Source organism: Sturnira hondurensis, unplaced genomic scaffold (genome assembly GCF_014824575.4).
Source record: "Sturnira hondurensis isolate 20B ecotype Veracruz unplaced genomic scaffold, ASM1482457v3 Scaffold0022910, whole genome shotgun sequence".
Taxonomy (NCBI): Eukaryota; Metazoa; Chordata; class Mammalia; order Chiroptera; family Phyllostomidae; genus Sturnira; species Sturnira hondurensis.
The window spans coordinates 9,183,157-9,208,183 of NW_028095541.1; the positions used below are offsets into that span (position 1 = coordinate 9,183,157).

The following is a 25,027-nucleotide window of genomic DNA, read 5'->3' on the forward strand; positions in this document are numbered from 1 at the left end:
TAGTGTGCTGGGATATTATGTTACAGAAATAGAGTAGAATAAATACGAGGGGTGATCTTTGTTTTTGTTCTTTTTGGTCACATCCTTAGTAGACTAGCATTTTTAGGCAGAATATAGGTAGGTTGACAAGGGTTAGAAAAAATAAAATGATAAAAGATCATGGAAATGACCCAAACTTGAGTAGACAAGGCTAAGGAGAGCCTCTATATCTGTCTTCTGGTAAAGCTAAAATCTTTGAATAATTCCCTCAGTATAGTCACTAAGCACTTTGTAATAACTTAGTCCTCTCATATCTCTACAACTAAGTCAAGCCAAACCTTTCAAAAGTACTATCATGCCTTTTAATCCTTACTTAAAATTATACTCATAATATAATTATAAAGAAGTTACTCACAATATTTGCAGATTATGTAATCCAAAAAATGCTTTCCTGGATATGTGTCTAATGCAGTTATGCTGAAGAAATCTGGTGGGACCAAGATCAAGAATCACATGATTATGGCTTATGTGCTTTATCAGATTGTTGAATGTTTGATCTACTTTCTTTCCCTAAATACACTCGTGAACTTGGCTTGTGAAGTCCCAAGTCCCACTCTCATATGGGGAAGTGAAGATGTTGCCAAGGACATATGGCTGTGGACTAGACAATGCCTGCTGTCCCTGTAGCACCTGTCAATGAGTCTGGGGCATGTCTGGGTGGTACCACTGGACTCTGAGAGGCAGAGGGACCTAGTTCTGTTTCTACACACTGGCACCATGGCAGCTTTTCTACTCTGACTTGGAGGAGTGCTCACCATGGGAGACCAGCCAATCTCTCATGGCCAAGTTCATCTCAGGCTACTCATTTCTCCTTGTTCTATTTCCATCAGAAAGCAGCGGGAAAGTTTCATTCTTTTCTATGTTGATATGCACAGTTAGAGAAGCACAGGGCAAGCTGTGCTAGGTGCTTAAGGTTCTAAAAGACACCAGTGATTAAATTGGGTCTAGTTCACCAACTTCAGCTCATGGGTCATGATTTACTCAGCCTCTAAAGCAATTTAACAATCTAGTATTGATTCAATAAAAGCATTGTCAAGAGTATCTAAGTAAATAATTTCCACTTCCTGTGCTCATTATACAATGAGAGGTTAGCCCTGAATTCATACTTACTGAAGGCCATCAAAGGCAAGAATTGTCCACACACAAAAAAGTACCTAATGACTACAGAGTCTATTACATGGCTTACCTAACTCTCACTTAGATTTGATTTGGTTCTTAAAATATTATATAATACTTTCTTAATTGTTATGATGCTTCACTGCAAAACTATTGGTAGAACACACTTGTTGGGCACCTGGCTATACTCTGAAATCACTTATAGTACAATTATTACCTAGCAAAGTCCATGAAGTAGGAATGTGCTACAGTTGCACTAGGATATTGATGCCCTCAGCCCTCTGGGTAGCTAGGTAAAGTCAAGATCAGCTTCCAGTTATCAGTAAAACCCAATTTTTACCCTAAATGTTGAACAAATAATGTCACTTTCTCTGCATACCACTATGTGGAAAAAGTTGGCACTACAGAGAATGTGCTTTACATCCATGGTGATACCATGGATGTTTAAAGCATCAATTTTAATCCTATGAAGTAAACTTGAAACCCAGTAGGACCAGTGTCATTCCACCTCCCCACCCTCTGCCTGCACCAGGTCTGTAAGGAGATGCTTCACATTGCAACATAAATTCTGCTTTTGGTTTGATATTCATCTGTGAATAGAATGAGGCCATAAAGATCAATATTTGTTTTGGCATCTTTTGAGCCCTTGAAGTGATGTAATGAAAGTTAATACAATGAATTATGTTACAATAGCAAACAAAACTAGAAAAAATTATAATACTATAGTATGGGTATGTTGAAGTTCCTCCTAAATATAAAATTTACTGCCTAATTAGTGCTATTTACATTTTATTCAAGATAATTAACTCAAGAGGACAATGCACATTCCACCCACATGTCAATGGTCTTAAAGAGATGGGTGTACTAATGAACTGTGAATTCAACCTTGTGCTTCTGAGCAACATGACTCACCTGATGTGTAGAGCCTAATTGGCTTCCCTACCACAAGTTAGGACTCCAGATCCTTAAATAATAAAGATCTTCTAGTGTATTTGGTCAGGTTTCTGGCACTCCAGAGAAAGTTGGAGCTCCCAGTCCCCTGTTTTAGACCCAGGTGCTGAATTTTAACTTGATTCTTTAGTATGTACTTTCCTCTTTGCAGAATACCCACCTGGTGCATCTGAAGGGAAATTTGGAAACACGACAAATTGGCAAGTGGTGTTCTCTTTTTATTCAGAGTGAAGGTGGGAGTTCATTTGATATACTTTATATTTAATAGCTTTTCTAAGAATAACTTGCTGGTTCATAAATTCCTGCTGTTTCAGCTGTCAGGAGTTTCAAAGCAGAAACACCAGGAATTCATGTACCTGAAACTGAAGCAAATATATGCTTTAATGACATGTATATTTATAGGCTATTTCTTAAATGCAACATGATGTACTCATAAGCCAGGCAACTCATTGAATTACATTTTGTGGCCAATGATTGCCTTCAACAAGAACCCAGTTTAAGAAGGAATTCCTAAATTGTATGAGGTTTATGTTACAATGAGGAGGAGAATGGCTGGTAGTTTCTATGGTAGCAGTGAGAAAATATTATAGTCAGTCTCTTAAAGTTATACCTTATTTTTCTGAAAGGTCATCTTAAATTGCTTCCCCCAGAAGTTAGAAAGACTTGATATTTTTAAAGATTATTAAAATGATTAATCAATAAAAACATTCAGATAAGCTGAGCAACATGTATCTATCTGGCAGTTAAAATTTGTTTTGAGCTAGGAATTTATCCTTCTGAATGTCTAAATAATATTCAGAGCATTTCAGATCAGAGAGACTCCATGTTAAATTTGGTATATTTTAGGATATATTCTAAAACAATTTAAGAACGTGTATTACTTTATTACCTCAAGACCATCTAAAATATAAATTTATGCATGCCTTTTCCCTGGTCAGACAGAATAAAACTGAGATTCTTTAGCTTGCCATTCAAAGGCCCTACAGTCATGATTCAATGACTTCTCCAGCATGTGCACCTCATTTCCTGTGGACACTCTCTTTCTTTAAACAAATTGCCCTCCTCACTCTTCCTAATATCCTTTGTTTATGATATTTTGTTCTCCTTGCTAAAGATGCTCCTCACATTCTCTTTATGTCTGCATGTTAGTCTTATACTTCATTCCTCCAATAAATATTCACTGACCTTCATGTGTGTTTCAACATGCACAACAATGAGGGGTAGTGGTGAAGAAGCAGGACCATCCAACTTAGAGGAGGGTATGCTGGTCAGTAAGGGGTTTTCTTTAAAATTCAAGGATGAATGTGAAGAGTCCACAGAAATAGAATCAAAGTTGAAAAATGATTTAAGTCTCATTCAAAACTCAGTGAAGAACACTGTGGGCAATGTATATGTATTTCTAGTTGTATTTTATAAGTGAGAATATGCCTAAGCCTGTTATATACGATCTGTTTTATACTATTATGAAATAATATAAAAGTATAAATTCTCAACTCCTACATAGTTCCTGTCTTCTTAATCAACAAAGATGATCTTAGACTAAAGGAAAGAGAAAGGTTATAGGACAGGAGACATGAAAGCCCAAGATGGTAAAATATGGTATTCAAAATCAGTTCAAGTCGCCCTGGCTGGTGTGGCTCAGTTGGTTGGAGCATTGTCCAGTAGCTAGAAGGCTGCAGGTTAGATTCCCAGTCAGGGCACATAGGTTGCAGATTTGATCCCCAGTTTGGGCCAGTCACATTCTACCTGGGGTTTGAACCCATATGATCTCTGGTCTGGGCACATACGGGAGGCAACCAATTGATGCTTCTCTCTCATGTAGATGTTTCTCTCTCTCCTTTCCTCTCTCTAAAAGCAGTGAAATAATAAATGTTCTCAGGTGAGTTCAATTCCTCGGGTTTGATAGATTTCTCCTAGAAATTGGAAAACACTGAAATGAGAACACCAAGTCATGATCACTCAAGTCAAGATCATGAACACTCAGTCCTTTGTACTGAGGAACCTGTACAAAGGAAGAGCAGTTGGAAAATTAAAGCGGTAAATGCAGTTTTGATTTTCCAGAAAGGGAAGAAGAAGATTTTATAAGTTACAGTTGGATGGATTTAAAATTGTTTCTGGGTGAGATGGAAGAATACGTTGTCACAATGCTGCTTTGTAAGTGCCTCAGAGAGAAAGGAAATAGGGTGGTTCATAAGAGATAGGACAGGCAGACCAACTTGATTTTCTTTTAATCAAGAAAATGCGTGCAGTCACACAACCTGTCAATCAAAAAAAAGTGCTGTTCTGGAGACCCTCTACCTCCAGTCATCAGCTCTCCTGCTTGTCACACTGTTCGCTGTTTAGAGCTTGACTTCTGATGCTGGTACACAAGGCCCGAATTTTAGAATGGTTTGCTCACACCATGACCTGCAAAAGCCATGGATGACGCTGGGACTTCCTTTAAGGAAGACTCTGGAACTTACTGCCTGAACTCTGATCACACCTGTTCTTGGTCCCCATTTCTCATTTCCAGGCCTATACTCAGGAGAGTATAAGCAAACTGTAGAAGCTGCCGAGAAGAAACCTGACTGCAAATTGTGGGGGTGAACAGGCAACTTGACAGTTTGCATCTGTTTTCTAGAGGCTACAGTGGGAACAACCATAAGTTCTGCACACCCTGGGACAGAAGGTTCACTCCAAACCCCTTTGTAACTCATCTCCTTCCCAGAAACAGAATCGGTCTCAGAGCCTCTCAAGACAGAAGTGGCCCACCTGGGCTCCAGTCTCTGGGGATGAGGATGTGGGAGGAAGGAACTGGGGAGAAACACGCTGGGAAAGGCACACTGACCTGGATTCCAGGTGAGCCAAGCAACATGTTCCTAACACGTATAGGAACAGCCTCAGGCAGACTTGTGACCACCTTGGCTGGCAGATGGTCACCTTCTCTCTGTGTCCTCACAAGATCTTGCTTCTGTACCGGTGCGTGTCTGGGGCCTAATATCCTCTTCTTGTAAGGATACCAGTCATATGGAATTAGGGTCCACACTAAAAACTTCATTTTAACTTGATCACCTCTTTAAGTGCCTTATCTCCAAACACAGTTAAGTGTTGAGCTGCTAATGATTAGGACTTCAACACAGGAATTTGGGAAGGGGTAGGGGCTACACTTCAGTTCATAACAAACCATGTTTATCATTATTATTATAGAATTTACTACACAGTTAATTTAGAAATAGCCTAATTTCTTTTAGGAATCAGGTTACAAGAGGATGAATATTCTAAATTTTTTATTTAAATGGATGGCAACCATTTCACTAATAGGAGTGTTCTTAGTCTCTATTCAAGGTAACTTACCAAATATTTTAGAATGAATAACTTGGGAAGCTAATGTAGTCAGTCATCTAAGGTTATTTGGTGAGCATGGAATCAAAGCAAAAGCCATTTCCATTCTGCTATAGATGGCATCACAAGATAGTTCACACAAGTTGAGGAGGAGATGGATAATCTAACCCTCTTTCAATACAGATGATCTCAGGGATCACATCTCCCAGACCCTGATTTTCTTTCTTGAACAATGCTGGAAGCATCTTGGCACTTTTCTTGTCACTGACTAGCATTTCTCTACTGTTGACTGTGCCCCATTTATTCACATTTTCTTTCCTTGGATAAGTTAATATCCCTGCTTTCACTAAGATCACATTTGCTCCTGCCATCCTGGGAGACAGTTTGTATCCTATCCCCCTGTGTTTTGAGTGATCTAATCCTTCTTGTCAGTGTTTTTGTGCTAACACTCTTCTTTCAAGTTAGAAGGTGCATTTGGTGTCTCTGTTCTGAGTGTCATTTTCCAAATGATTGGACTAAAGCAGAGAACCATGTATTTTTGATTAACTTCCTTCATCTGAACTCCAGTTTAACTCCAAAGATGTTTAAAGAAAATCAGTTCCCTTTAAATTATGAAATAGGAGTTTTAATGCTTTATTATAGAATATTAATTATATTTAGATAAGAAAGAAGTTTAATGAAAAGTTAATCAACTTCATATTTCATTTTACTTTTAGATCAAAAACATCTCAAACAAAACCCAAGGATTTTCCCATCGAAACACTCTTAATAGCTACTTACATCTTTTTAAGTTCTGTGTATTTGATGAAAACTTTTTCAGGAAGACTGTGAATTTTGTTTCTTTTAAGAGACCTAAGGTAACATGTAAAGCAGATTTTGTTAAGGATTTTATGACAAACCAAACTCTTCTCTGGAAGCTGTGTGCTTGAGAAGAGACTTTCTTGATGATCATCCGTTCCACTTCACACATTTGAAAAGGACTGTGGTAACTGAAGATTTTCTCACACGATAAAAAAAAATGTCTGTAGTGAAAAAATTTTAAAAGTTTGCAAGCATTTGACTGGTTTGGCCAGTTGTAGACTGAGACTTCTACAGTGATCTCATTTTGTCTCTTACTCATTGCATAATTTAACAAAACACAACAAAAAAGACGGAATAACAACAAAAATTCCAACCAGCTCATGCATTCCCAAATTGTGATATGAAAGCCAATTCTGAAGATTCTCAAAACATTATGAAAAGTACACAAACACATGCATGATTATGACACAACTATGTTCCTGGATCTCTTATACCTTCCTCTTCTTGAACAAATAAGTTCTTTTAAAAAGAAGGTATAATAACTGAGTGTTCCCCTTTTCTTAATTTTGATTAATTGTATATATAGTACTGGCATATTAGCAACAGTACATAAATCATGAAGTAAGTGAACATATGAATTTCAGGTCACAGATATTTTTGAGCTAATGGATAACCTGGCTAATGTAACAATATTTAAGACATCATTTTCCTGGAGTAGAAACATGCAGAATTCTCTGATGGATGGTGGTTTTAAAGGGAATTTCTATTATTTTTTAATATATAAGTAGCATAAATAGAATGAAGAGAGATTAGATCATGTTACACACTTTTCCTGTGACCTTAGGTGCAAAGATCACCAAGATGTGAATTCTACTCACAGTAGCGTCACATTGCTGGAAATGAAAGGCACAGACTTTAAGCCAGTGTTTACACACTCCAGTTCTGTCCATCTGCAGTCACAGTATTGTGGGTACTGGTTTAGAACTAGGGGGCCAAAAGAGCAAGATTTCATTAGGCAAAAAATACTTTAATGATGACTTTATCTCTAGTAACTGACATGGTTCTCTTTTCTTTGAATGTATAACGTTTGCATGATAATAATGAACTAATTCAGGCCCATAATAAAAGAAAATAAGAATTAGTCTCTTGTAGTCAAATACTGACTAATGGGATGTTGGTCTTGGTTTGAGCTCCCAGGGGTCTCTTCAGAGGAATTTAACAAGTGATTAGAAAGAAACCAAAGAAATGTTTAAATAGCAGAAAGCTTATAGTGAAACAAAACTACCTTCTTCTTGGTGAGGAATATCAGTATGTTTGAGTAAATCTTCAGTGAGTATAATTGAAGCAATTCAATATAATCAAGTGGCTGCTTAATAAATGCTTGTTGATTAAAATTAAATTTAATTATTTCCCCTTCTAAACTTCCCTTGGAGAAGAGTTAGATGCAGGTTCTGCTGTAGCCACCATTGTTTCTTATCAAAATCAACCAAGTCACATGAGTGCTCACTTGGGTTTTTGCTTTTCATTGTTATGAAGTATGGACGGTAAAAGTTGTAAAGCAACTACAAAGCTGAGAAAACCAAAGGGCCACTCATATAGAAAAGCAGGCTTCAGAATTTACTCTGAAGGCATCGTCATAATTATTAAGATAATGACATAAAGGAGTAAGAAATCTGTGGTGAAACCTGATCCCATGGATATTTTTTATGGAGCTAGGAAAATGAGAGTTAATTAAAAAATTTTAGCTTTATTATTATCCATTTAAACCTGACTATAAGTTCTTTCTAATTGCTCTGCTTCTTTTAGATTACTTTTGTCTATTTGAAATATCAACTTCACTGAGTTTTCATCAATTCAGAAAACTCATGTTAAGTACTTGCTTAATTCACAAGATGCCTTCTAGTGCATAAAGTTTTGGAAAATATTCTATTTTATGTATAAGTTTATGCTAATTAGCTCAACTTCCTAAATACAACTTCAGAATGTTTTCTTCAATGTTTATTGAGATTGAGAATAGTGTTATTTAGATTGAAAACCTGTGGTTGGACAATCTTAGTTACCAATAAGAGAATTCAGTATAGTCCCAGCTAGGCCTATTGCCTAAACTGGAACTGTGAGCAGAACTTCCTCATCTGCAAGCCAGTCTCACTCAAGCTTTTTGGAGTTTTCTGAAATGCCTCTTGCATCTCTCTACCTCACTCTTCCTAATGATATTCTCAGCTCAGATTCTTAGTATTATTATTCTTAGTATTCTTAGTATTCTTAGTCTGGAGCAGTGCAAAAGACATAATAACCACTCTCTCTGTCACCATTCTTTCTCCTCAGCACTGGCAAGATTGACATTTGGACCAGATCCCTGTCTGTTGTTGGGGGCTGTCCTGCACACAGTAGCTCTGTGGCCTCTATTCACTAGATGGTACCTCTCTCCAGCTGTGACAACCAGAAGTGTCTTCAGACAATGTCATATGTTCTCTAGGGGTGGGGTGTGGGGAATTAGGGCTAAGAGATGTCCCAAGTTGAGAATCACTGTTCTAATTCAGTCTCTAAAATCCTGATGGGAGCATCATTGTTACATATAATTCTTGTTGGGTGCATCTTCCCCTTCTCTAAAGGAAAGTGCACTCACAGCTTTGGTGGTTGCCCATGTGTCAGCAGTGATCTCCACAAAAGGGTGTTTTCAAGATGATCCATTGTGGTTCAGGAAGAAAATACCAAAACTTTCAGTTATATTTATTTCTAATCTTTTAATTCCTAACTTTTATATATGATATATTTGTGTGTAATAAAGTATATGATAAGTGGTGATTATAACCTGGTATTATAGAGTGCATAATATGGTGTTAGTGTAGTGTTTAATTATATATACATACTAGTGTAGGTATTTAATTACACATATACCTACATAATTATGTCTATGCACATACCTATATATGTATATTGTATGTAATACATACTTTTACACACATATAAGTAACACATGTATATACATAGACATAATTCTACCTGAACGATAGAAACCAAACTCCAAAATGGGCAGCCCAAATGCTTAATGGGCAGCCCCTCCCCTCCCCGGTTCAGCTCCTTCTCTTCTTCCACCACACACTCAGCACCATGTGAAAGGCATTGAGAAGGATGCTCTGCACCTTCCCACCTTAGGGTTTTGCTGATCCTGCTCCCTACTCACTCGGTTACCTCTCACCCTTTCCTCTATCCAAGGACTTTAAAGTTCATCTCAATGTCATCTTCTCTCTGGGTCTTTCCCCATGCATGGCAGAACCATTATTTCTCCCAAGGGATTTCCATGTTCCCTTATGCAAACACCATTCCTCCAGTTTTGCACTAATACTGCACCATTCCTGCTTCTGTATGGATCTGTCTTTTTTTGTACAAGGTATGTGTAGGCTGGAGCCACATCTTATTATCTCAGTGCCTGACATAGGGGCTGAAAAGTAGTTGGTATGAAGAAAGTAATTAAAGGGAATAAGATCTTTATTGTTTGTCATAATTATTCCATACTTGTGTATTCTTACAATGAGACTAATACATAAAATGAAAGTTAGTGGAGCATGTTGCATTTTTCTCTTTATCTTTTCAGTCCCCGGACATACATACAGTAGATCAGGTGACCTGAAATACATTGAACTGAAATGGAAATCTGAATGGAATTGATCCCCTTCCCCATATAAATCTATGCACTTCAAACCATCCAGAGCCATTGAACCAATGCCACTTACAGCATTCCTGTGTGAATGCCACTTTATCAGCATTTCCATGCACTGTGCCAAATATAGTCGCCCATCCACTAGTGTCCCCTGCGAAATGGTGATAAATATGTCAGTTATGCTATAAATCAAACATCAAAGTACAAAACAAAAGTCTAAGAATTTGATATGAAATCAGTTAAGAATTGGTTTAAGGAATAGAATAATAACACTGAAGGTAAGGGAGAAAAAACTAGGCAGACATCTGGAGTTTTTTCTTTTTTAAAATTATATTTCAAATACATGGATCCGAAAATATATAATAGAAATATGTAATAATTATATGTACATCTTGAAAAATATCACCTATTTTCAATGCTGACATTTTTTAGTTTGATCTTAATTTTGAGATCCCAAGAAAAAGATAAAATTTAAATTTTTGTAATATGCATACTACTGCATATGGATATGTAGATATGTACTTGACAGGTGTGATGAGTTCTGACAATATTTATGTAACCTGATGTTTTTTAATAAAGCAAAGTCCCCTTTAATAAAACTATCTAATCCTCCAGAAAATATAATATTTTCTCAATTTTTCAGAAGATATGACCTGCTTATTTGCCAAGTTTCTTTCTTTTTTTGCAGTAAAATTGTATTTTAAAAAAGGAGGCCTGGTTTTAAAGTGTTGTTACATTATGATATGTTACTCTCATGATAAGATATGCATTAAATGTATGGCACCAAAGTTCATACAAATAAAAAAGTAAATTTAAATAGTGGCCTGAAAGTCCCTTGATCCCTGCAACCTTTAATTTAGCCCTATTTCTTATTAATATCCTCAGTGGTTCTTACAATGATTCTACTTGAAGCCTTTACATGGATTATTAATTTTGCATTCAGAGCACATTCATGAGATAGACAAACATGTAGACTCTGATTCCCATGCAGTGAAGAGGAAAGACCAAGAATCGGAGTGGCTTGCCACTGGCATCTGGAGAACTGCAACCTTGCTGAGTGCAGACCAAGTGCCTACTATGTATTTGACTGTTCTAGGGCCTTGTGACACCCAAGTAAGACAAAAACAAGAACTCTTCTTGAAGAGTACCCCAGAGTGCTATGGTGAAGAGAAAGAGTGCTTCTCCTAGACTTGTTAGAGCCTCAGGGTGGGGAAGCATGGCTGGAGAGGTCATTCTGCTCAGGTGTCTCTAACTGCACTCTAAGATATGAGTGGGAGTGATCCATGGGAGGTGAGGGTGGAACTTTCCATCAGTGTGAGATCTGCCTGAGTACCAGGGCAAGAGAGCAGATTCCCGAGGCAGGTGCTCTGTGTCCCTGGACTCGGCTGTGTGACTTTGACTGCCAGCTTAGCAGCACCAATGAGTGGCAGTTGTGTGTGGTGGAAAACATATGGGATTCTTTCACATTCAAATATCTAGATCCTAGTGTGTACTATGTGACTAACTAGACACGTCAACCTCCCTTGGCAGTGGTCTCTTTGAGTAGAAAATGCACAGGGTGTATTAAACAATATACATAGCTTCAATACACAGATCTAAAATGGCCCAATAACACCCTTCGTGACCTCGCCTCTGCTTAGCTCTTTACCCTCTAGATTCTTGTTCATTCTGCTCAAGTCACGTTTTTTTTTTTTGTTTTTTTTTTTTTGTCACACAAACACATTGTCTTATTTTATGCAGCCTCGGGGCTTTTTCAGTTGCTTGTTCCTTTGCCTAAAACTTTGTTCCTTCAGAATATTTCATGGGTTCTTTCTTCTTTTCATTTTATTCTCATTTCAAACATTATCATCTCAGAGAGGTTTTTCTCTGGTTATGTCTTTAAAGTAGTCCTTCCTCCAAATCACTTTCCACCCCATTATGTACTTCACAGCTCTACCACTCTGAAATTACTTAATTCACTCCTGTATGAGTTCATTGTCCTCCTTGTTCATGTGGTCCATGTGAACTTCATGAAGGCAAGACTCTCATCTCCCTTAAGCCTGCTTGGTCCCACTGACTTTGAGAGCACTTGGCACCTAGCGGGTACTCAACATGGGTCTGTTAAACAAATTAATTCTCTAGGCAGGCCCATTTGCACTGAACCAATTACCAAACCATAACGAGGTAGTCATAGGAAGCCATTTAAAGTTGAAATATGGGTATCCAAGTTGAATTTAAAATGTAATTTTAATTTTTATCAAATATAACACTTCATAATACTGTGTTTTAATTTTAAGCAACCTCTATATATGAAAGTTTAGTTAATTGTCAAAAGTAAATTGGGGAGCAGTATTTGTAACACCAGGTGATTCCCTATAGAATATCAAGTTATCTCTTTCAGTTCATTACAATTATTATCTGATTCACCCACAGCTTGGGGGCTCATAAGATGGGGTACAAATATGGAGCTAAGCAGGAGTCCTTACCACAGTTCTCCTCATCAGCACCATTCCCACAGTCATTCACGCCATCACAGTGAAAAGCACGTGGCAAGCACTTGGTCAGATTCCCACAGGGAAAATATCCCTTTTGGCACAAAGGAGTAATTATAGTGCCTTTAGTCAGTGCAAAATCTGTGTGAAAGAGGAAATAAAAATCTTACATAATAGCAAGAAAGTGTAATATGGCCAAACTCTTTTCATGTTATCCCATTTAATTTTCACAAGAACCTTATAAATTGAGTTTGTCTGGTGTTATTCTTAACACACAATTTATATGCATAATAGTCTTCACTAGAACATTCTAAAGAATTATGATCATACCTAACACCAGCTATACCAAGAATGGAAGTAAGGCTCATTTTGAACTCACTTCTGGAGGTCTATAGTAAATAATACCAAAGCAATTGTCCTACTCATGTAGAATATCAAAGCCTTGTCCACTCCTAGAAACAGAAAGGCAAAGCCATGAGCTCATGGATCAGATGATGAATATATTTACTTATTGATCTTTTACTAGAAGGATTTGAGGATACTTATAATATATATATATTATATACATAATATATGACATATATACATACATAATATATTATATATATATGGCAGTGTAAGTGTAAATTACAGAGAAATCAATTTGAAATCCACATTTCCACATTTGAAAAAGAAGATAATAGTAAGTAACAATGTCTTATTGAGCTTACTGTGTGCCAAGCAGTTGTCACAGTGGTTTGTTTCAGTTAATTTTGAGACAAATCTATGTATGGGTGATATTATCTTTTATGTTTAAGAGGTAAATACAGCCCCTGGAAAGTCATGAAGGGCAGATTTGAGTCATCCCTCTGACTCCGAAGGTCCCTATGGGGACAAATTAAACAACTGTTGCATTAGATGAGGGCATGCAGAAAGCAAAGATAATTAACATTTGCAGAATTACTGTATCTGGGGATAAGATGACCGAGGAATTTCAGAAACTTAAATGTCAGAGACACTCTTGCAATTTTGAAAGAGTACTCTCCAGGAAATAGAGATGTGTTCTTTGTACACACTCTAGGTAGAAATACACTCAGGCATGGCTACAGTTCAGTATGATCAAAAAGAGTGATAGATGTGGTAATATCCCTAATTGTGCTGCCAAAAGATGGCATCATGGCCAGAAATTTTCTTGGGTTGGTGCTACAATGTTTTTTAATGTGGCAGGACAGAGAACAAACCTTTGTGGAGCACCATCTAATTTGTGCTGCATGCCTCCTGATTATTTCACTTAATAGCAACTTGGTGTGGTTGGTGTTGTGATCTCCATGTAAAGATGAGGAAACAGAGACTGAAAATGTGAGAGCACTTCAACTCTGGATTCAGGAAAATGCCCTTGTGAGAGCTGGGCTCTCTAAGCACATGCTGCCTTGTTGGGAGGGGTCTTGCACCTGGCTGATTGCCAAGTGCTCCCAAAGTAGGTGGGGTCTGCTGCCCTCATTGTTTAAGGAATTTTTTTTTTAGGGCAGGAGTTTGAGTTTTGTCAGTAAAGCTATATGTGAGTTACAAGTTCATGTTAAGCTTTTAGAAAAATTGTTAAAAGATGAGTGGAATATTTGATTACTTGAGATTTACTTAGTCCTTTAATCATGAGGGCCCTCTCTTGGGGAATGGCCCTCTCTTTTGAATGGCCAGATGTAACCATACACGCTTTCCCCGGAAGCTGTGGCCCTTCTCCAGGTGGGGAAGATGGCCCTCAGATGCTTTTCTACCCTCTGGACTTTTGCTCTTACAAAAGCAAACTATATTGTTTCTGCTATTGCTGCAGTGGTATATGTTCTTTGGCATTTTTCAAAATAGTACTTCACAGTTAGAAATACGTTTTGTATCACAGTTCACCATACAAACACACATGGAAACTGAAAACAAAATTTCTTGAAGTGATACTTGCTTTTACTATGAGGGATGTTCTTTGGTCATTGCTATTCTATCTTATCCATTTGATAAGGGATCACAAGCTACTAAGTTGAGCCCATGATCCATTCACTAAGGAGGTGTCACCCAATATTTATGATTTTACTTATACATAGGATATAAAGCAGTAAGCAATAAACAAAACAAGCAAGCTCATAGACATAGACAGTAGTATGGGGTTACCAGAGGAAAGGAGGCTGGGGATAGGGAGGAGAGTGGAAACAGGACCAAATACATGGTGATGAAAGGAGACTAAAGTTTGGAAAGTGAACATACAATGCAATATACATACTATATATTATAGAATTATATATTTGAAACATATATTCTTATTAACCAATGTTACCCTAACAAATTTAATAGAATTAAAAAATAAAAATAAATAGATATTTGGAAAAGATGGTGGCAAGGTAGGTGGGAGCAGAACCCACTTCTCCCTGTGTCCAGCTAGAACACCTCGCTGCCCTTCTGAGGAATGGAGTGAACAGCCAATGGAATCCCAGCTTATATGAAGTTTGGAGGCCAACAATTGTAGAGGACATTGACAAAACAGATGGTGAGGCAATGGCCCTGGGATGCTAAGGTCCCTGGGATCTGCGCAGGGACCTAGGCTGATGTGGCCCCTGGCCCAGCACCTGCATCAGAGTATGGGGAGGAGAATTAAATTACTAGCTCCCTCCCCAACCAGAGCAGGGACAGCAGCCTGGTACCAGGAGGGACCTGGATGCTTGAAGTTGCTAGGGGGAATAGAGACGAAGTGGGAGATACAGAGGCTGTATACACCCGCTGGGACTGTGGACACTGGCTAGGTTATTACCAGAGAAATTGGGGAGCCAGGTGACAGCTGAAGAAAGGAGAAGAGTTGGGCCATGTTGGACTCTGACCCGGATAGTCTCCAGGCTGGTTAGAAAGTTGGGCTATGTGAAAAGTAGTGCACTTGTTAAGAATGGCAGGCAGCTGCTTTATAAGTAACTCTTGTGCAGTGGCTGGCTCACCCTGAGGGTGATTTGAGCTGTGCACTCATGGTTGGCTCAGGCAGCTTCCCAGGCAGCTGATTCTGATTGCTCCCTGCATCTGAAGTTGATTTGACCAGTGCACCTGAGTTTGACCCATGCTGCTTGCTTGGAGGCTGAGTGGTGTGGTGGGCCCAGAGGCTGACTGGTACTGCTTGACCTGCAGTGTACTTGGCCAGAGCAGGCTCAAAAAGAGCAAGGAGAAGGAGCACCACAAGGAACTCAGTGCAACTGGTGAATTAAAGGCATAGGCCTGGCACAGATGGATAGTGGGGGCTTGACAGCTCACAGAGGACCTGGGCTAGAGGCTGGGCAACTGTGAATATTGTGGCCCAGACCTGGTCCCCATCCTCCCAAAACCATAGGAAGGCAGAAAAGTGAAGCCCAGCCCTTCTCTTCCTGTGGTATCTAGGAAGACCAGCAGAAATCACTCAGCTGGTTTAAAGTCAGCAGGAGGCTTATTTCTTTGTCTTTCCTTTCTCTCTCTTTTTCTTTTTTTCTTCCCCCAAGTGAGAAAATAAGACCTGGAGTTATAGAAGATCCAGAAACTGATCCAAAGGGGGAGCACAAGGCAAACCTCCAAAACTGGGAAAGAGATAAATGTCCCTTTGCTATCCCATAGAACTGGCATTTTATTGTTTATTTGAATTATTATTTTTTCAGCTTTTATTTTATTAGATTTTTTATTTTTTTCCTTTATGTTTAGTTTTCTTCATTTTATTTCTCTGTTTAATTGCATTATTTGACTGCTTTTTCTTGTTCTGTCTTTATTGTATTTTTCCTTCTTTCACTTCACTAATGTTCCAATAACACACTACTTTTGATTATGTACTTTCTATTTTGGTTATCCAAATCATACATTTCTTGTCATATTGTTATTGTTCTAGTACTATTGTAAATAATTTTTGTTTCTTACAATTGTAAATACTACACAGTAAACCTCCCTGATCTTAGCCCGCTTAACTTTATTCCTGAGCTTTAGTATTGTTGTCGTTCTCTATTCTCTCACATGCTATACCTACTTTCTATTCTTTACTCTCACTATATCTCATCATCTAAACTTGCATGAGCACTCTGTTTTCCATATTCAGCTCACAATCTTCCTCCACTCTAACAAGAGTCTTATCTCTCTTTCACCTTTTATAAAAAGTGGCTTGTTGGGTGAAATGTCACAGTTAACACCATACTTATCCAATAAATCTCCTATTTCTTCTCTACTTGCTAGTACTTTAAAATCGATAGAATACCCTCCCACTGTCTTAATCCATTTTGCCTACCCCCTGCCACTGATCACATACAAGAATAGGTGGGAGCTGTGAACATCAGTATACCCACTAGAGGAGAGAATGCACCAACGAATGAACCACCAAAAAGTAAAAACCTGAGTACAACAAGAGAGTCGACACAAACAGAATAAAGGGCAAACCTAGAGCATCCAGACAAGGAGACCAAAGAGACCGCACCACTGAATCCCATAGAATTCCTACCATAGAAGTTCACCCTACAAGGACAGCTAGCAAAACAAAACATCAGGAAGAGCAGAATCAAACAGAAAGAGTCACCAAAAATAGGGAGACAGAAAAGAACCTGCAATCAAAAAGAGTGCAAGACTCCCACAAAAAGAGTTAAATAAAATGGAGATAATCAAACTATCAGATATAGTTTAATTTCAAAGAATTCAAAGTAATGGTTATAAAGATGCTCAAAGAACTCATAGATGATTACAAGGTACTGAGTGGCAACTACAACAGTATGAAAAAGGAAATAGAAACTAGAAACGAAAACCAGTAAGAAATGGACAATAAAATATTGGAAATAAACACACTAGAAGAAATTACAAACAGGTTAGATGAAGCAGAGGATCGAATCAGAGAGCTGGAGGATAAGGTAGAAAAAACACCCAGAAAGAGCAAGAAAAGAAAAAAAGACTCAGAAAGAACAAAGAAGTGTTAAGAGAACTGCAGGACAACATGAAACATAATGATATCCTTGTAATAGATATACCAGAAGGAGAAGAAGAAGAGCAAGGGATAGAAAACATGTTTGAAAGAGTAATGATGGAAAACCTCCCTAATTTGATGAGAGAAAAAGTCACACAAATCCAGGAAACACAGAGAGTCCCAATCAAAAGGAACCCAAAGAGGCCCACTGCAAGACACATCACAATTAAGATGGCAAAACTCTAAGAAAAGAGAGAATCTTAAAGGCAGCAAGGGAGAAACAGGAAGTAGCATACAAGGGAGCCCTGATAAGGCTAGCAGCTGACTTCTCAATGGAAGCACTACAAGCCAGAAAGGAATGGTAAGAAATATTACAAGTAGTGAAAAGAAAAGGCCTGCAACCAAGACTACACTATCCAGCAAGGCTCTCAATTAAAATGGAAGGTGAAATAAGGAGTTTCCCAGACAAAAGAAGCCTCAAAGAATATACCTCCAAACCAGTTCTGCAAGAGATGCTAAAGGGCCTGCTTTAAGAAAAGGAAGAAAAAAAAAAGAGTGAGAGAGGAGTACAGGTATTAAAAAATGGTAATGAATAAGTAGATATCAATAATAAACTTAAATGTAAAGGTTTAAATACTCCAACCAAAAGACATACAGTGGCTGAATGGATAACAAATCATGACCCACACATACGCTGCCTACAAGAGAACCACCTCAAAACAAAGTATGTACACAGACTGAAAGTGAAGGGCTGGAAACAAATATTCCAAGCAAATGGAGAGGGAAAAAAAAGCCGGGTAGCAGTACTCATATCAGACAAAATAGACTTCAAAAAAAGGGCCATAAAGAGAGACCCAGAAGGTCACTTCATATTGCTCAAGGGAAGAATCTACCAAGAAGACACAAACATTGTAAATATATATGCACCCAACATAGGAGCACCCAAATATATTTTTAAAATCTTGGAGCATTTCAAGAAAAACTTTTGACAGTAACGCAATTACAGTAGGAGATTTCAACACCCCACTCTAAAAAATGGACTGATCTTCCAAATAAAATATGAAAAAAGATATTGCAGCACTGAACAATGTCCTAGATCAAAAGGACTTAACTGATATGTATAGAGCCTTTTGTCCTAAAAAAGCAAAATATAGATCCTTTCCAAATGCACATGGAACATTTTCAAAGATATACCATATGACAGGACACAAAACGAGCCCCAACAAATTCAAGAAAATTGAAATCATATCAAGCATTTTCACTGACTACAGGAGACTAAAACTAGAAACCAACCTCAAGGAAAAAACTCAAAGGACTCAAACTCATGGATATTGAATAGCATGCTGTTAATGAATGGATCAAGGATGAGGTCAAGGAAGAAAAAAAAGTTTCTAGAAACAAATGAAAAGAAACTCACAACAATCAAACAATTATGGGACACAACAATGGCAGTCCTGAGAGGAAATTTCACAGTGATACAGGTCTACCTAAAAAAGATAGAAACATATCAAATAAACAATCTAACCCTACACCTACAAGAACTGGAGGAACAACAACTGCCCAGAACAAATAGAAAAGAGAAAATAACCAAGATCAGAGCAGAATTAAATGACATAGAGACAAAACACACAATTCTAAAGATCAATAAATCCAGGAGCTGGTTCTCTGAAGAGTTAAACAAAATTGACAAGCCTTTAAGCAGGCTTGAGAAAAGAAGAAAGAGGACCCAAATAAACACAATCAGAAATGAAAGAGGAGAGATTACAACTGACACCAAAGAAATCCAAAGAATTGTAAAAAATTACTATGAAGAACCAAATGCCAAGAAATTTGAAAACCTAGGTGAAATGGACAAATTTCTAGAAAAATAGATCTTCCAAACTTAATGAAGAAGAAACAGAAAAGCCCTGGCTGGTGTAGCTCAGTGGATTGAGCGTGGGCCTGCGAACCGCATGATCCCGGTTCGATTCCCAGTCAGGGCACATGACTGGGTTGCAGGCCAGTTCCCAGCAAGGGATGCACGAGATGCAACCATACATTGATATTTCTCTCCCTCTCTCCTTCTCTTCCTCTCTAAAGATAAATAAATAAATATTTTCAAAAAAATAAAAAATAAAAAACTCCCATCACACAGAAGCCCTGAACCAGATGGTTTCACAGGAGAATTTCAGAAATCATTTAAGGAAGAGCTAACCCCTATCCTTCACAGACTACTCCAAAACATCCAAGATAATGAAAGACCCTCAAACTCTTTTTATGAAGCCAGCATCATCCTAATTCCAAAACCAGATAGAGACACAACAAAGAAAGAAAACTTTAAGCCAACATTGCTGATGAACACAGACACTAAAATCCTCAACAAAATACTGGCAAACTGTATCCAGCAATACATGAAAGAGATCATACACCATGGCCAAGTGAGATTCATCTCAGGGAGGGATGCAAGGATGGTTCAATATTCATAAATCAATAAATGTAATACATCACATAAACAAAAGCAAAGACAAAAATAGCATAATTATATTAATCAAAGCAAGAAAAACATTTGATAAGGTAACGCACTTATTTATGTTAAAAACACTCAGCATAGTGGGAGTAGAGGGAGCATTCCTCATCCTAATAAAGGCTGTATGTGAACCAACATCATACTCAATGGGCAAAAACTAAAATCTTTTCTACTAACATCAGGAACAGGACAAGGTTGTCCACTTTTACCACTTGTATTCAACATAGTATTGAATAACCACAGTAATTAGACCAGAAAAGGAAATAAAAGACATCCAAATTGCAAAATAGGAAACAAAACTGCCATTTTTTGCAGATGACATGATAGTGTACATAGAAAATCCTAGAGACTCCACCAAGAAATTGCTTGGCCTAACAAATGAATTTGGCAAAACTGTGGGATGCAAAGTCAATATTCAGAAATCAATATTCAGAACCATTGTTTGTTTTGTATACCAACAATGAAATATCAGAAACAGAAATCAGGGGAAAAAATCCTGATATAACAACAAGAAATAAAAAGTACCTAGGGATAAATTTAACCAAAGAGGTAAAAGACCTGTACTCAGAAAACTACACAATGCTGAAGAAAGAAATCAAGGAAGACACAAACAAATGGAAGCATATACCATGTTCATGGATTGGAAGAATTAACATCATCAAAATGTCCATACTACCCAAAACAATTTGTAGATTCAGTGCAATACCTATTAAAGCACCAAGGGCATATTTCACAGATATAGAACAAACGTTTCAAAAGTTTACATAGAACCATAAATGACCCTGAACAAACACTTCAAAAATTTATATGGAACCACAAATGATCCCCAATAGCTGTAGTAATTTTGAAAAAAAAAGAACAAAGTAGGGGGATCACAATACCTGATATCAAACTGTATTACAAGGCCACCATAATCAAAACAGTCTGCTACTGGCATAAGAACAGACACACGGACCAATGGAACAGAATAGAGAGCCCAGAAATAAACCCAAGTCCCTATGTTAAATTAATACTTGAGAAAGGGTACAGAAGCATAAAATGGCATAAAAATAACTTCTTTAACAAATGGTGTTGTGAGAGCTGGATAGTTATAAGAAAAATAATGATACTTGATTTTCAACTTACCCCATACACAAAAATAAACTTAAGGTGGATAGAAGACTTAAATATAAGTTATGACGCCATAAAAGTTTTTCAGAGCATAAGCATGGAAATCTCAGATATTCCACACAGCAACATTTTCACTCATATGTTCCCTAGAGCAAGGGACATAAAGGAAAGAGTAAACAAATGAGATCTCATCAAAATAAAAATCTTCTGCATGGTTAAAGAAAACAGCATTAAAATGAAAATAGAACAAACTATGTGGGAAAATATATTTGTCAATGATACCTCAGACAAGGGTTTAATCTCCAAAATATATAAAGAACTCACACGACTCCATTCCAGGAATACAAACAACCCAAATAAAAAATGGGAAAGTACTTGAACAGATACTTCCCCAAGGAGGACAGACAGAGGGACTAGAGACATATGAAAAGATGCTCAGTATTCATAGCCATCAGAGAGATGCAAATTAAAACCGCAATGAGATACCCCTTCACACAAGTCAGAATGGCCATCATAAACACAGCAACAAACAACAAGTGCTGGGGAGGTTGTGAGAAAAGGGAACCCTAGTGCACTGTTGGTGGGATTGCAGACTGGTACAAGCACTGTGGAAAACAGTGTGGAATTTCCTCAGAAATCTAAAACTGGATCTGCCTTTTCACCTGGCAATTCCACTACTGGGATTATACCCTAAGAATCCTGAAACACCAATCCAAAAGAACCTATGTACCCCAATGTTCATAGCAGCACAATTTACAATAGCCAAGTAAGTGCTGGAAGCACCCTAAGTGCACATCAGTAAATGAATGGATGAAAAAACTATGGTACATTTATACAATGGAATTCTATGCAGCATAACGAAAGCAGGAGCTCCTACCCTTTGTGACAGCATGGGTGGAACTGCAGAGCATTTACCTAAGTGAAATAAGCCAGGCAGTGAAAGACAAATACCACGTTATCTCACCTTTAAGTGGAACTCAATCAACAAAGCAAACGAGCAAGCAAAATATAACCAGAGACATTGAAATTGAGAACAAAAGGAGAGTAACCTGAGGAGAGATGGGAGGGGATAATGAGGGGTGGGGAAAAGTGAAGGATTTTCAGGAACAACTATAAAAACACATGGACAAATCCAACATGGGGGGGCGGGAATCAGGGTATGGAGGTAGGAATGGCTGGAGTGGGCAGGGGAGGTATGAGGAAGTACAGAGAAAGGTACAGCAGAAAACTGTACTTGAACAATAATAAAATTAAAAAAAAATAAAAAACAATACTCATCAGCAATAAAGTGCTCTGGAGACCATCTGACCTGCTAGATGGGCATTCTCTCAGCCACTCACTAGCTGTGTGACTTTTGAGAAGCTACTTAGCCTCTTTAAACTTGAGCTTTTTTGAGATTTAAAATAAAGTTGATGATAATATCCCCCCATGATGGATGTATTTCAAGAGTGAGACAAGCTGATGCCTGCAAAGTACTAGATGGTGCTTGGCCCAGGGTAAGCACTCAGGACTTTAGGAAGGAAGCTCTAGTGTCAAATACAAGCTCACTGTGCCATAGCACTGCATGATTCTTTATGTGACTACTATAAAAGAAAAAATAGGAACTCTCATAAAACTTCCTCTACTTGTCTGTATTTTTTTATTTTAAAAGGCAAATGACACATGTGGTTCATATCTTAAGCAACCTCGAATCTTTTTTGAAAGCTAGTTGGGGAGTTGTAAATGATAGATAAGCAAAGAAAATGTCTTCACAACCTATAAAATATTAATAATATTTTCTGAATAATCTAGAAGAGGTGATTAAATATTCAATTAAAGACAGTTTTGAAGTAGAAAGCTGAGGCTGGGTGAGATATTTTGAAGGCCATAGATTGTGTTCCCTTATGGGGTTATCATGAAGATAACCTCGAGTTCTTTGAGGACTTGGCCCAACTCAGTACCTACTTCACAGATGCACACTCCCTTAGAAGGAGACAAGCAATTGGCTCTCACAAACAGGAGGGATTGAGATTATTTTCTTCTCCCTGGAAAATATTGCGTTACATGTAGCTAGTATATATCAGGTAAGGGGACACAAAGGACTGACATGTGCAAATGGAAGTGGTGGATTGTATTTCTCCCACTTCCCCATCTCTCACCTGAGAATGTCTTACTGAAGACCTCTCAAGGTATAAATTTTATGTAATAGGAAAATAAAGAAATGTTATCTATCCCTTACTCCCTGTCCTCTGTATCCCAAATCCCTATTGTTCATCTTAGTGTCTGGTACTTACTTGGTAGTCTATAATGATTTCAATGAATGTATAACTTAATCTGTTAATTAGGAATAAAAGAAGAATTAAAGAAAGAGCCCCTTACAAGAGGTAAACTTCCCAAAGTTTCAGGTTTATGTATTTATTCTGATAACAAAGCATAGTCTGGTCTTCTGTGTACTCCACTGTTAATTCTGTTCTGTCATTATTCAATTTAAAAGTTAGTTAAGAACCCCTGATGTATTTAGCCCTTACTGAAAATGAATCAATAGTCACCTATAGAAAGCGTATCTTGATGTCCATGCTTCCTGCCATCTGTGAACATGGAAAGAGAGTTTTATGGAAATTTGAGGATTAAAAGCTAGGTTGATAGCTTTTGCAGGAATTTCTGAGAGATCCCTGCCAAACACACAGCTGAGGGGAGGTGGGAACGTGTTAAAGAAAATTGCTTAGCAATAGTCTTTCTTCTCTCTTCTGGTCAATATTCTGGATATGTCTGTGTGAAGGGATTTTTAAATGACTCCCTGATAGCTTTTTGAAGTCAACTGGACTACTGCTAGGAACACTTCTTGCTGCTCACCAGCACCTTCCTTGTGTTATTGAGAAATATGTGGGGACTATCTTTTAGGTCAGAATTTGAGAATCCCTGGAGCCATGCAAATCTCTTTGCTTTCTCTGATTCTCTGCCAGTGCTAGTGCTGCATGAAGCTAAAGAAAGCCTTCATGCCCTGAGCCTGGTGTTCTGGCTGAGACTCCTTTCACAGTCATACCACAGATGACAGCACCACGGTCCTGGGCAGTGGCAGGGGCACAGAGGATTCTGGTCAGTGAGGCCTCATCCCAGATTGCTTGACTCTCCATGGAGTTCAACCCAGTCTGGAAACAGATAGAGCCTCTGCCTTTTACTCTGAAGAGCCACCCACTGCAGCACCAAAAGAAATATTCATTTGACATCCAGATAATATTACCTGAGTGCCTTCTCTGTTCTATGCCAACAGGGCAGACCATGTCCATTCCCACCTGGAACTCGTTGGCTCGGATCTCTGAGAGGAGCAGCAGTACCTTGGACATGATACCAAGGTGAATCCAGCTCATTTGCCAAGTCCACCTGCTCAAAGCTCTCCTACTTCTGGGAAGAGTCTGAGCTTCACTGAAAGTCCTCCTTTGTGGGGTAGATGATTTATTATTTGTTTGAAGTAAATTAGTAAAGTGTTCCTCAAAAGCTTAAAAGCTTTTATATTAAGGTGAATGGAGAGAAATTAGCTTCTCTGTTTTTTTAAATACTTAGAAATCTTATATTTTTCTGCTTTTATGTTTGGTTCTCCCTGCCCTTGACAGGATTGCAGGACTGAGATTCAGTTTCATGCATACATTTCCCCCACCTCCTTCTAAGGTCAAGGATTCCTTTTTCAACCATATTTCTCTAAGAACATTTTCTGTCATGCTCTTCTAAAATAAACCAACTACTTCAGGCTGATTAATGTCTCTTGGAGTTCTACTCATGGATTTACTGCAGAAACTAGAGCCCCGTCTTCCTCCTCAGATGACCACCTGATGTTGGAACAGACAGATTTTGGAAAATAATGCCTAATTTTTTGGAACAAGGTATAGGCTCAACACATGTTGATTTAAATTGGGGGAAAAAATTTCAAATTGTTAATATCACCCTCACCAGGGATAGAACTTAGCTCCATGTCCTTCTCAGCTTGATGCTGTTGCTTAGGTCACATACTAAATGTCACTGTGTTTAATGGGTTCTAAAGTATATATATAGGCACAAGAAAGTCTTCTCTTTCAAGAAGATATCTTTTGTTACCAGTAAACTGCTTAAATTTACCCTTAGAGATGCACTCTTTAAGGTTAAAATCTTGTTGTTTAATGTTTAAATAACTA

The 25,027-nt window shown here is 38.0% G+C and overlaps 1 protein-coding gene across 1 annotated transcript in view; it reads right to left on the reverse strand.

Annotated features, from left to right (window-relative positions):
• Positions 1-24,205, reverse strand: part of RXFP2 (relaxin family peptide receptor 2) — a 46,849-nt gene extending 22,644 nt beyond the window's left edge. Inside the window, exons 1-6 of the mRNA XM_037037066.1 lie at positions 24,103-24,205; positions 12,355-12,501; positions 9,963-10,040; positions 7,107-7,212; positions 6,208-6,279; positions 395-466 (exon numbers count right to left, since the gene is read on the reverse strand). Of these exons, the coding sequence (XP_036892961.1) occupies positions 395-466; positions 6,208-6,279; positions 7,107-7,212; positions 9,963-10,040; positions 12,355-12,501; positions 24,103-24,205 (578 nt within the window). The remainder of the gene's footprint in view (positions 1-394; positions 467-6,207; positions 6,280-7,106; positions 7,213-9,962; positions 10,041-12,354; positions 12,502-24,102) is intronic.
• Between the last annotated feature and the right edge of the window lie 822 nt (positions 24,206-25,027).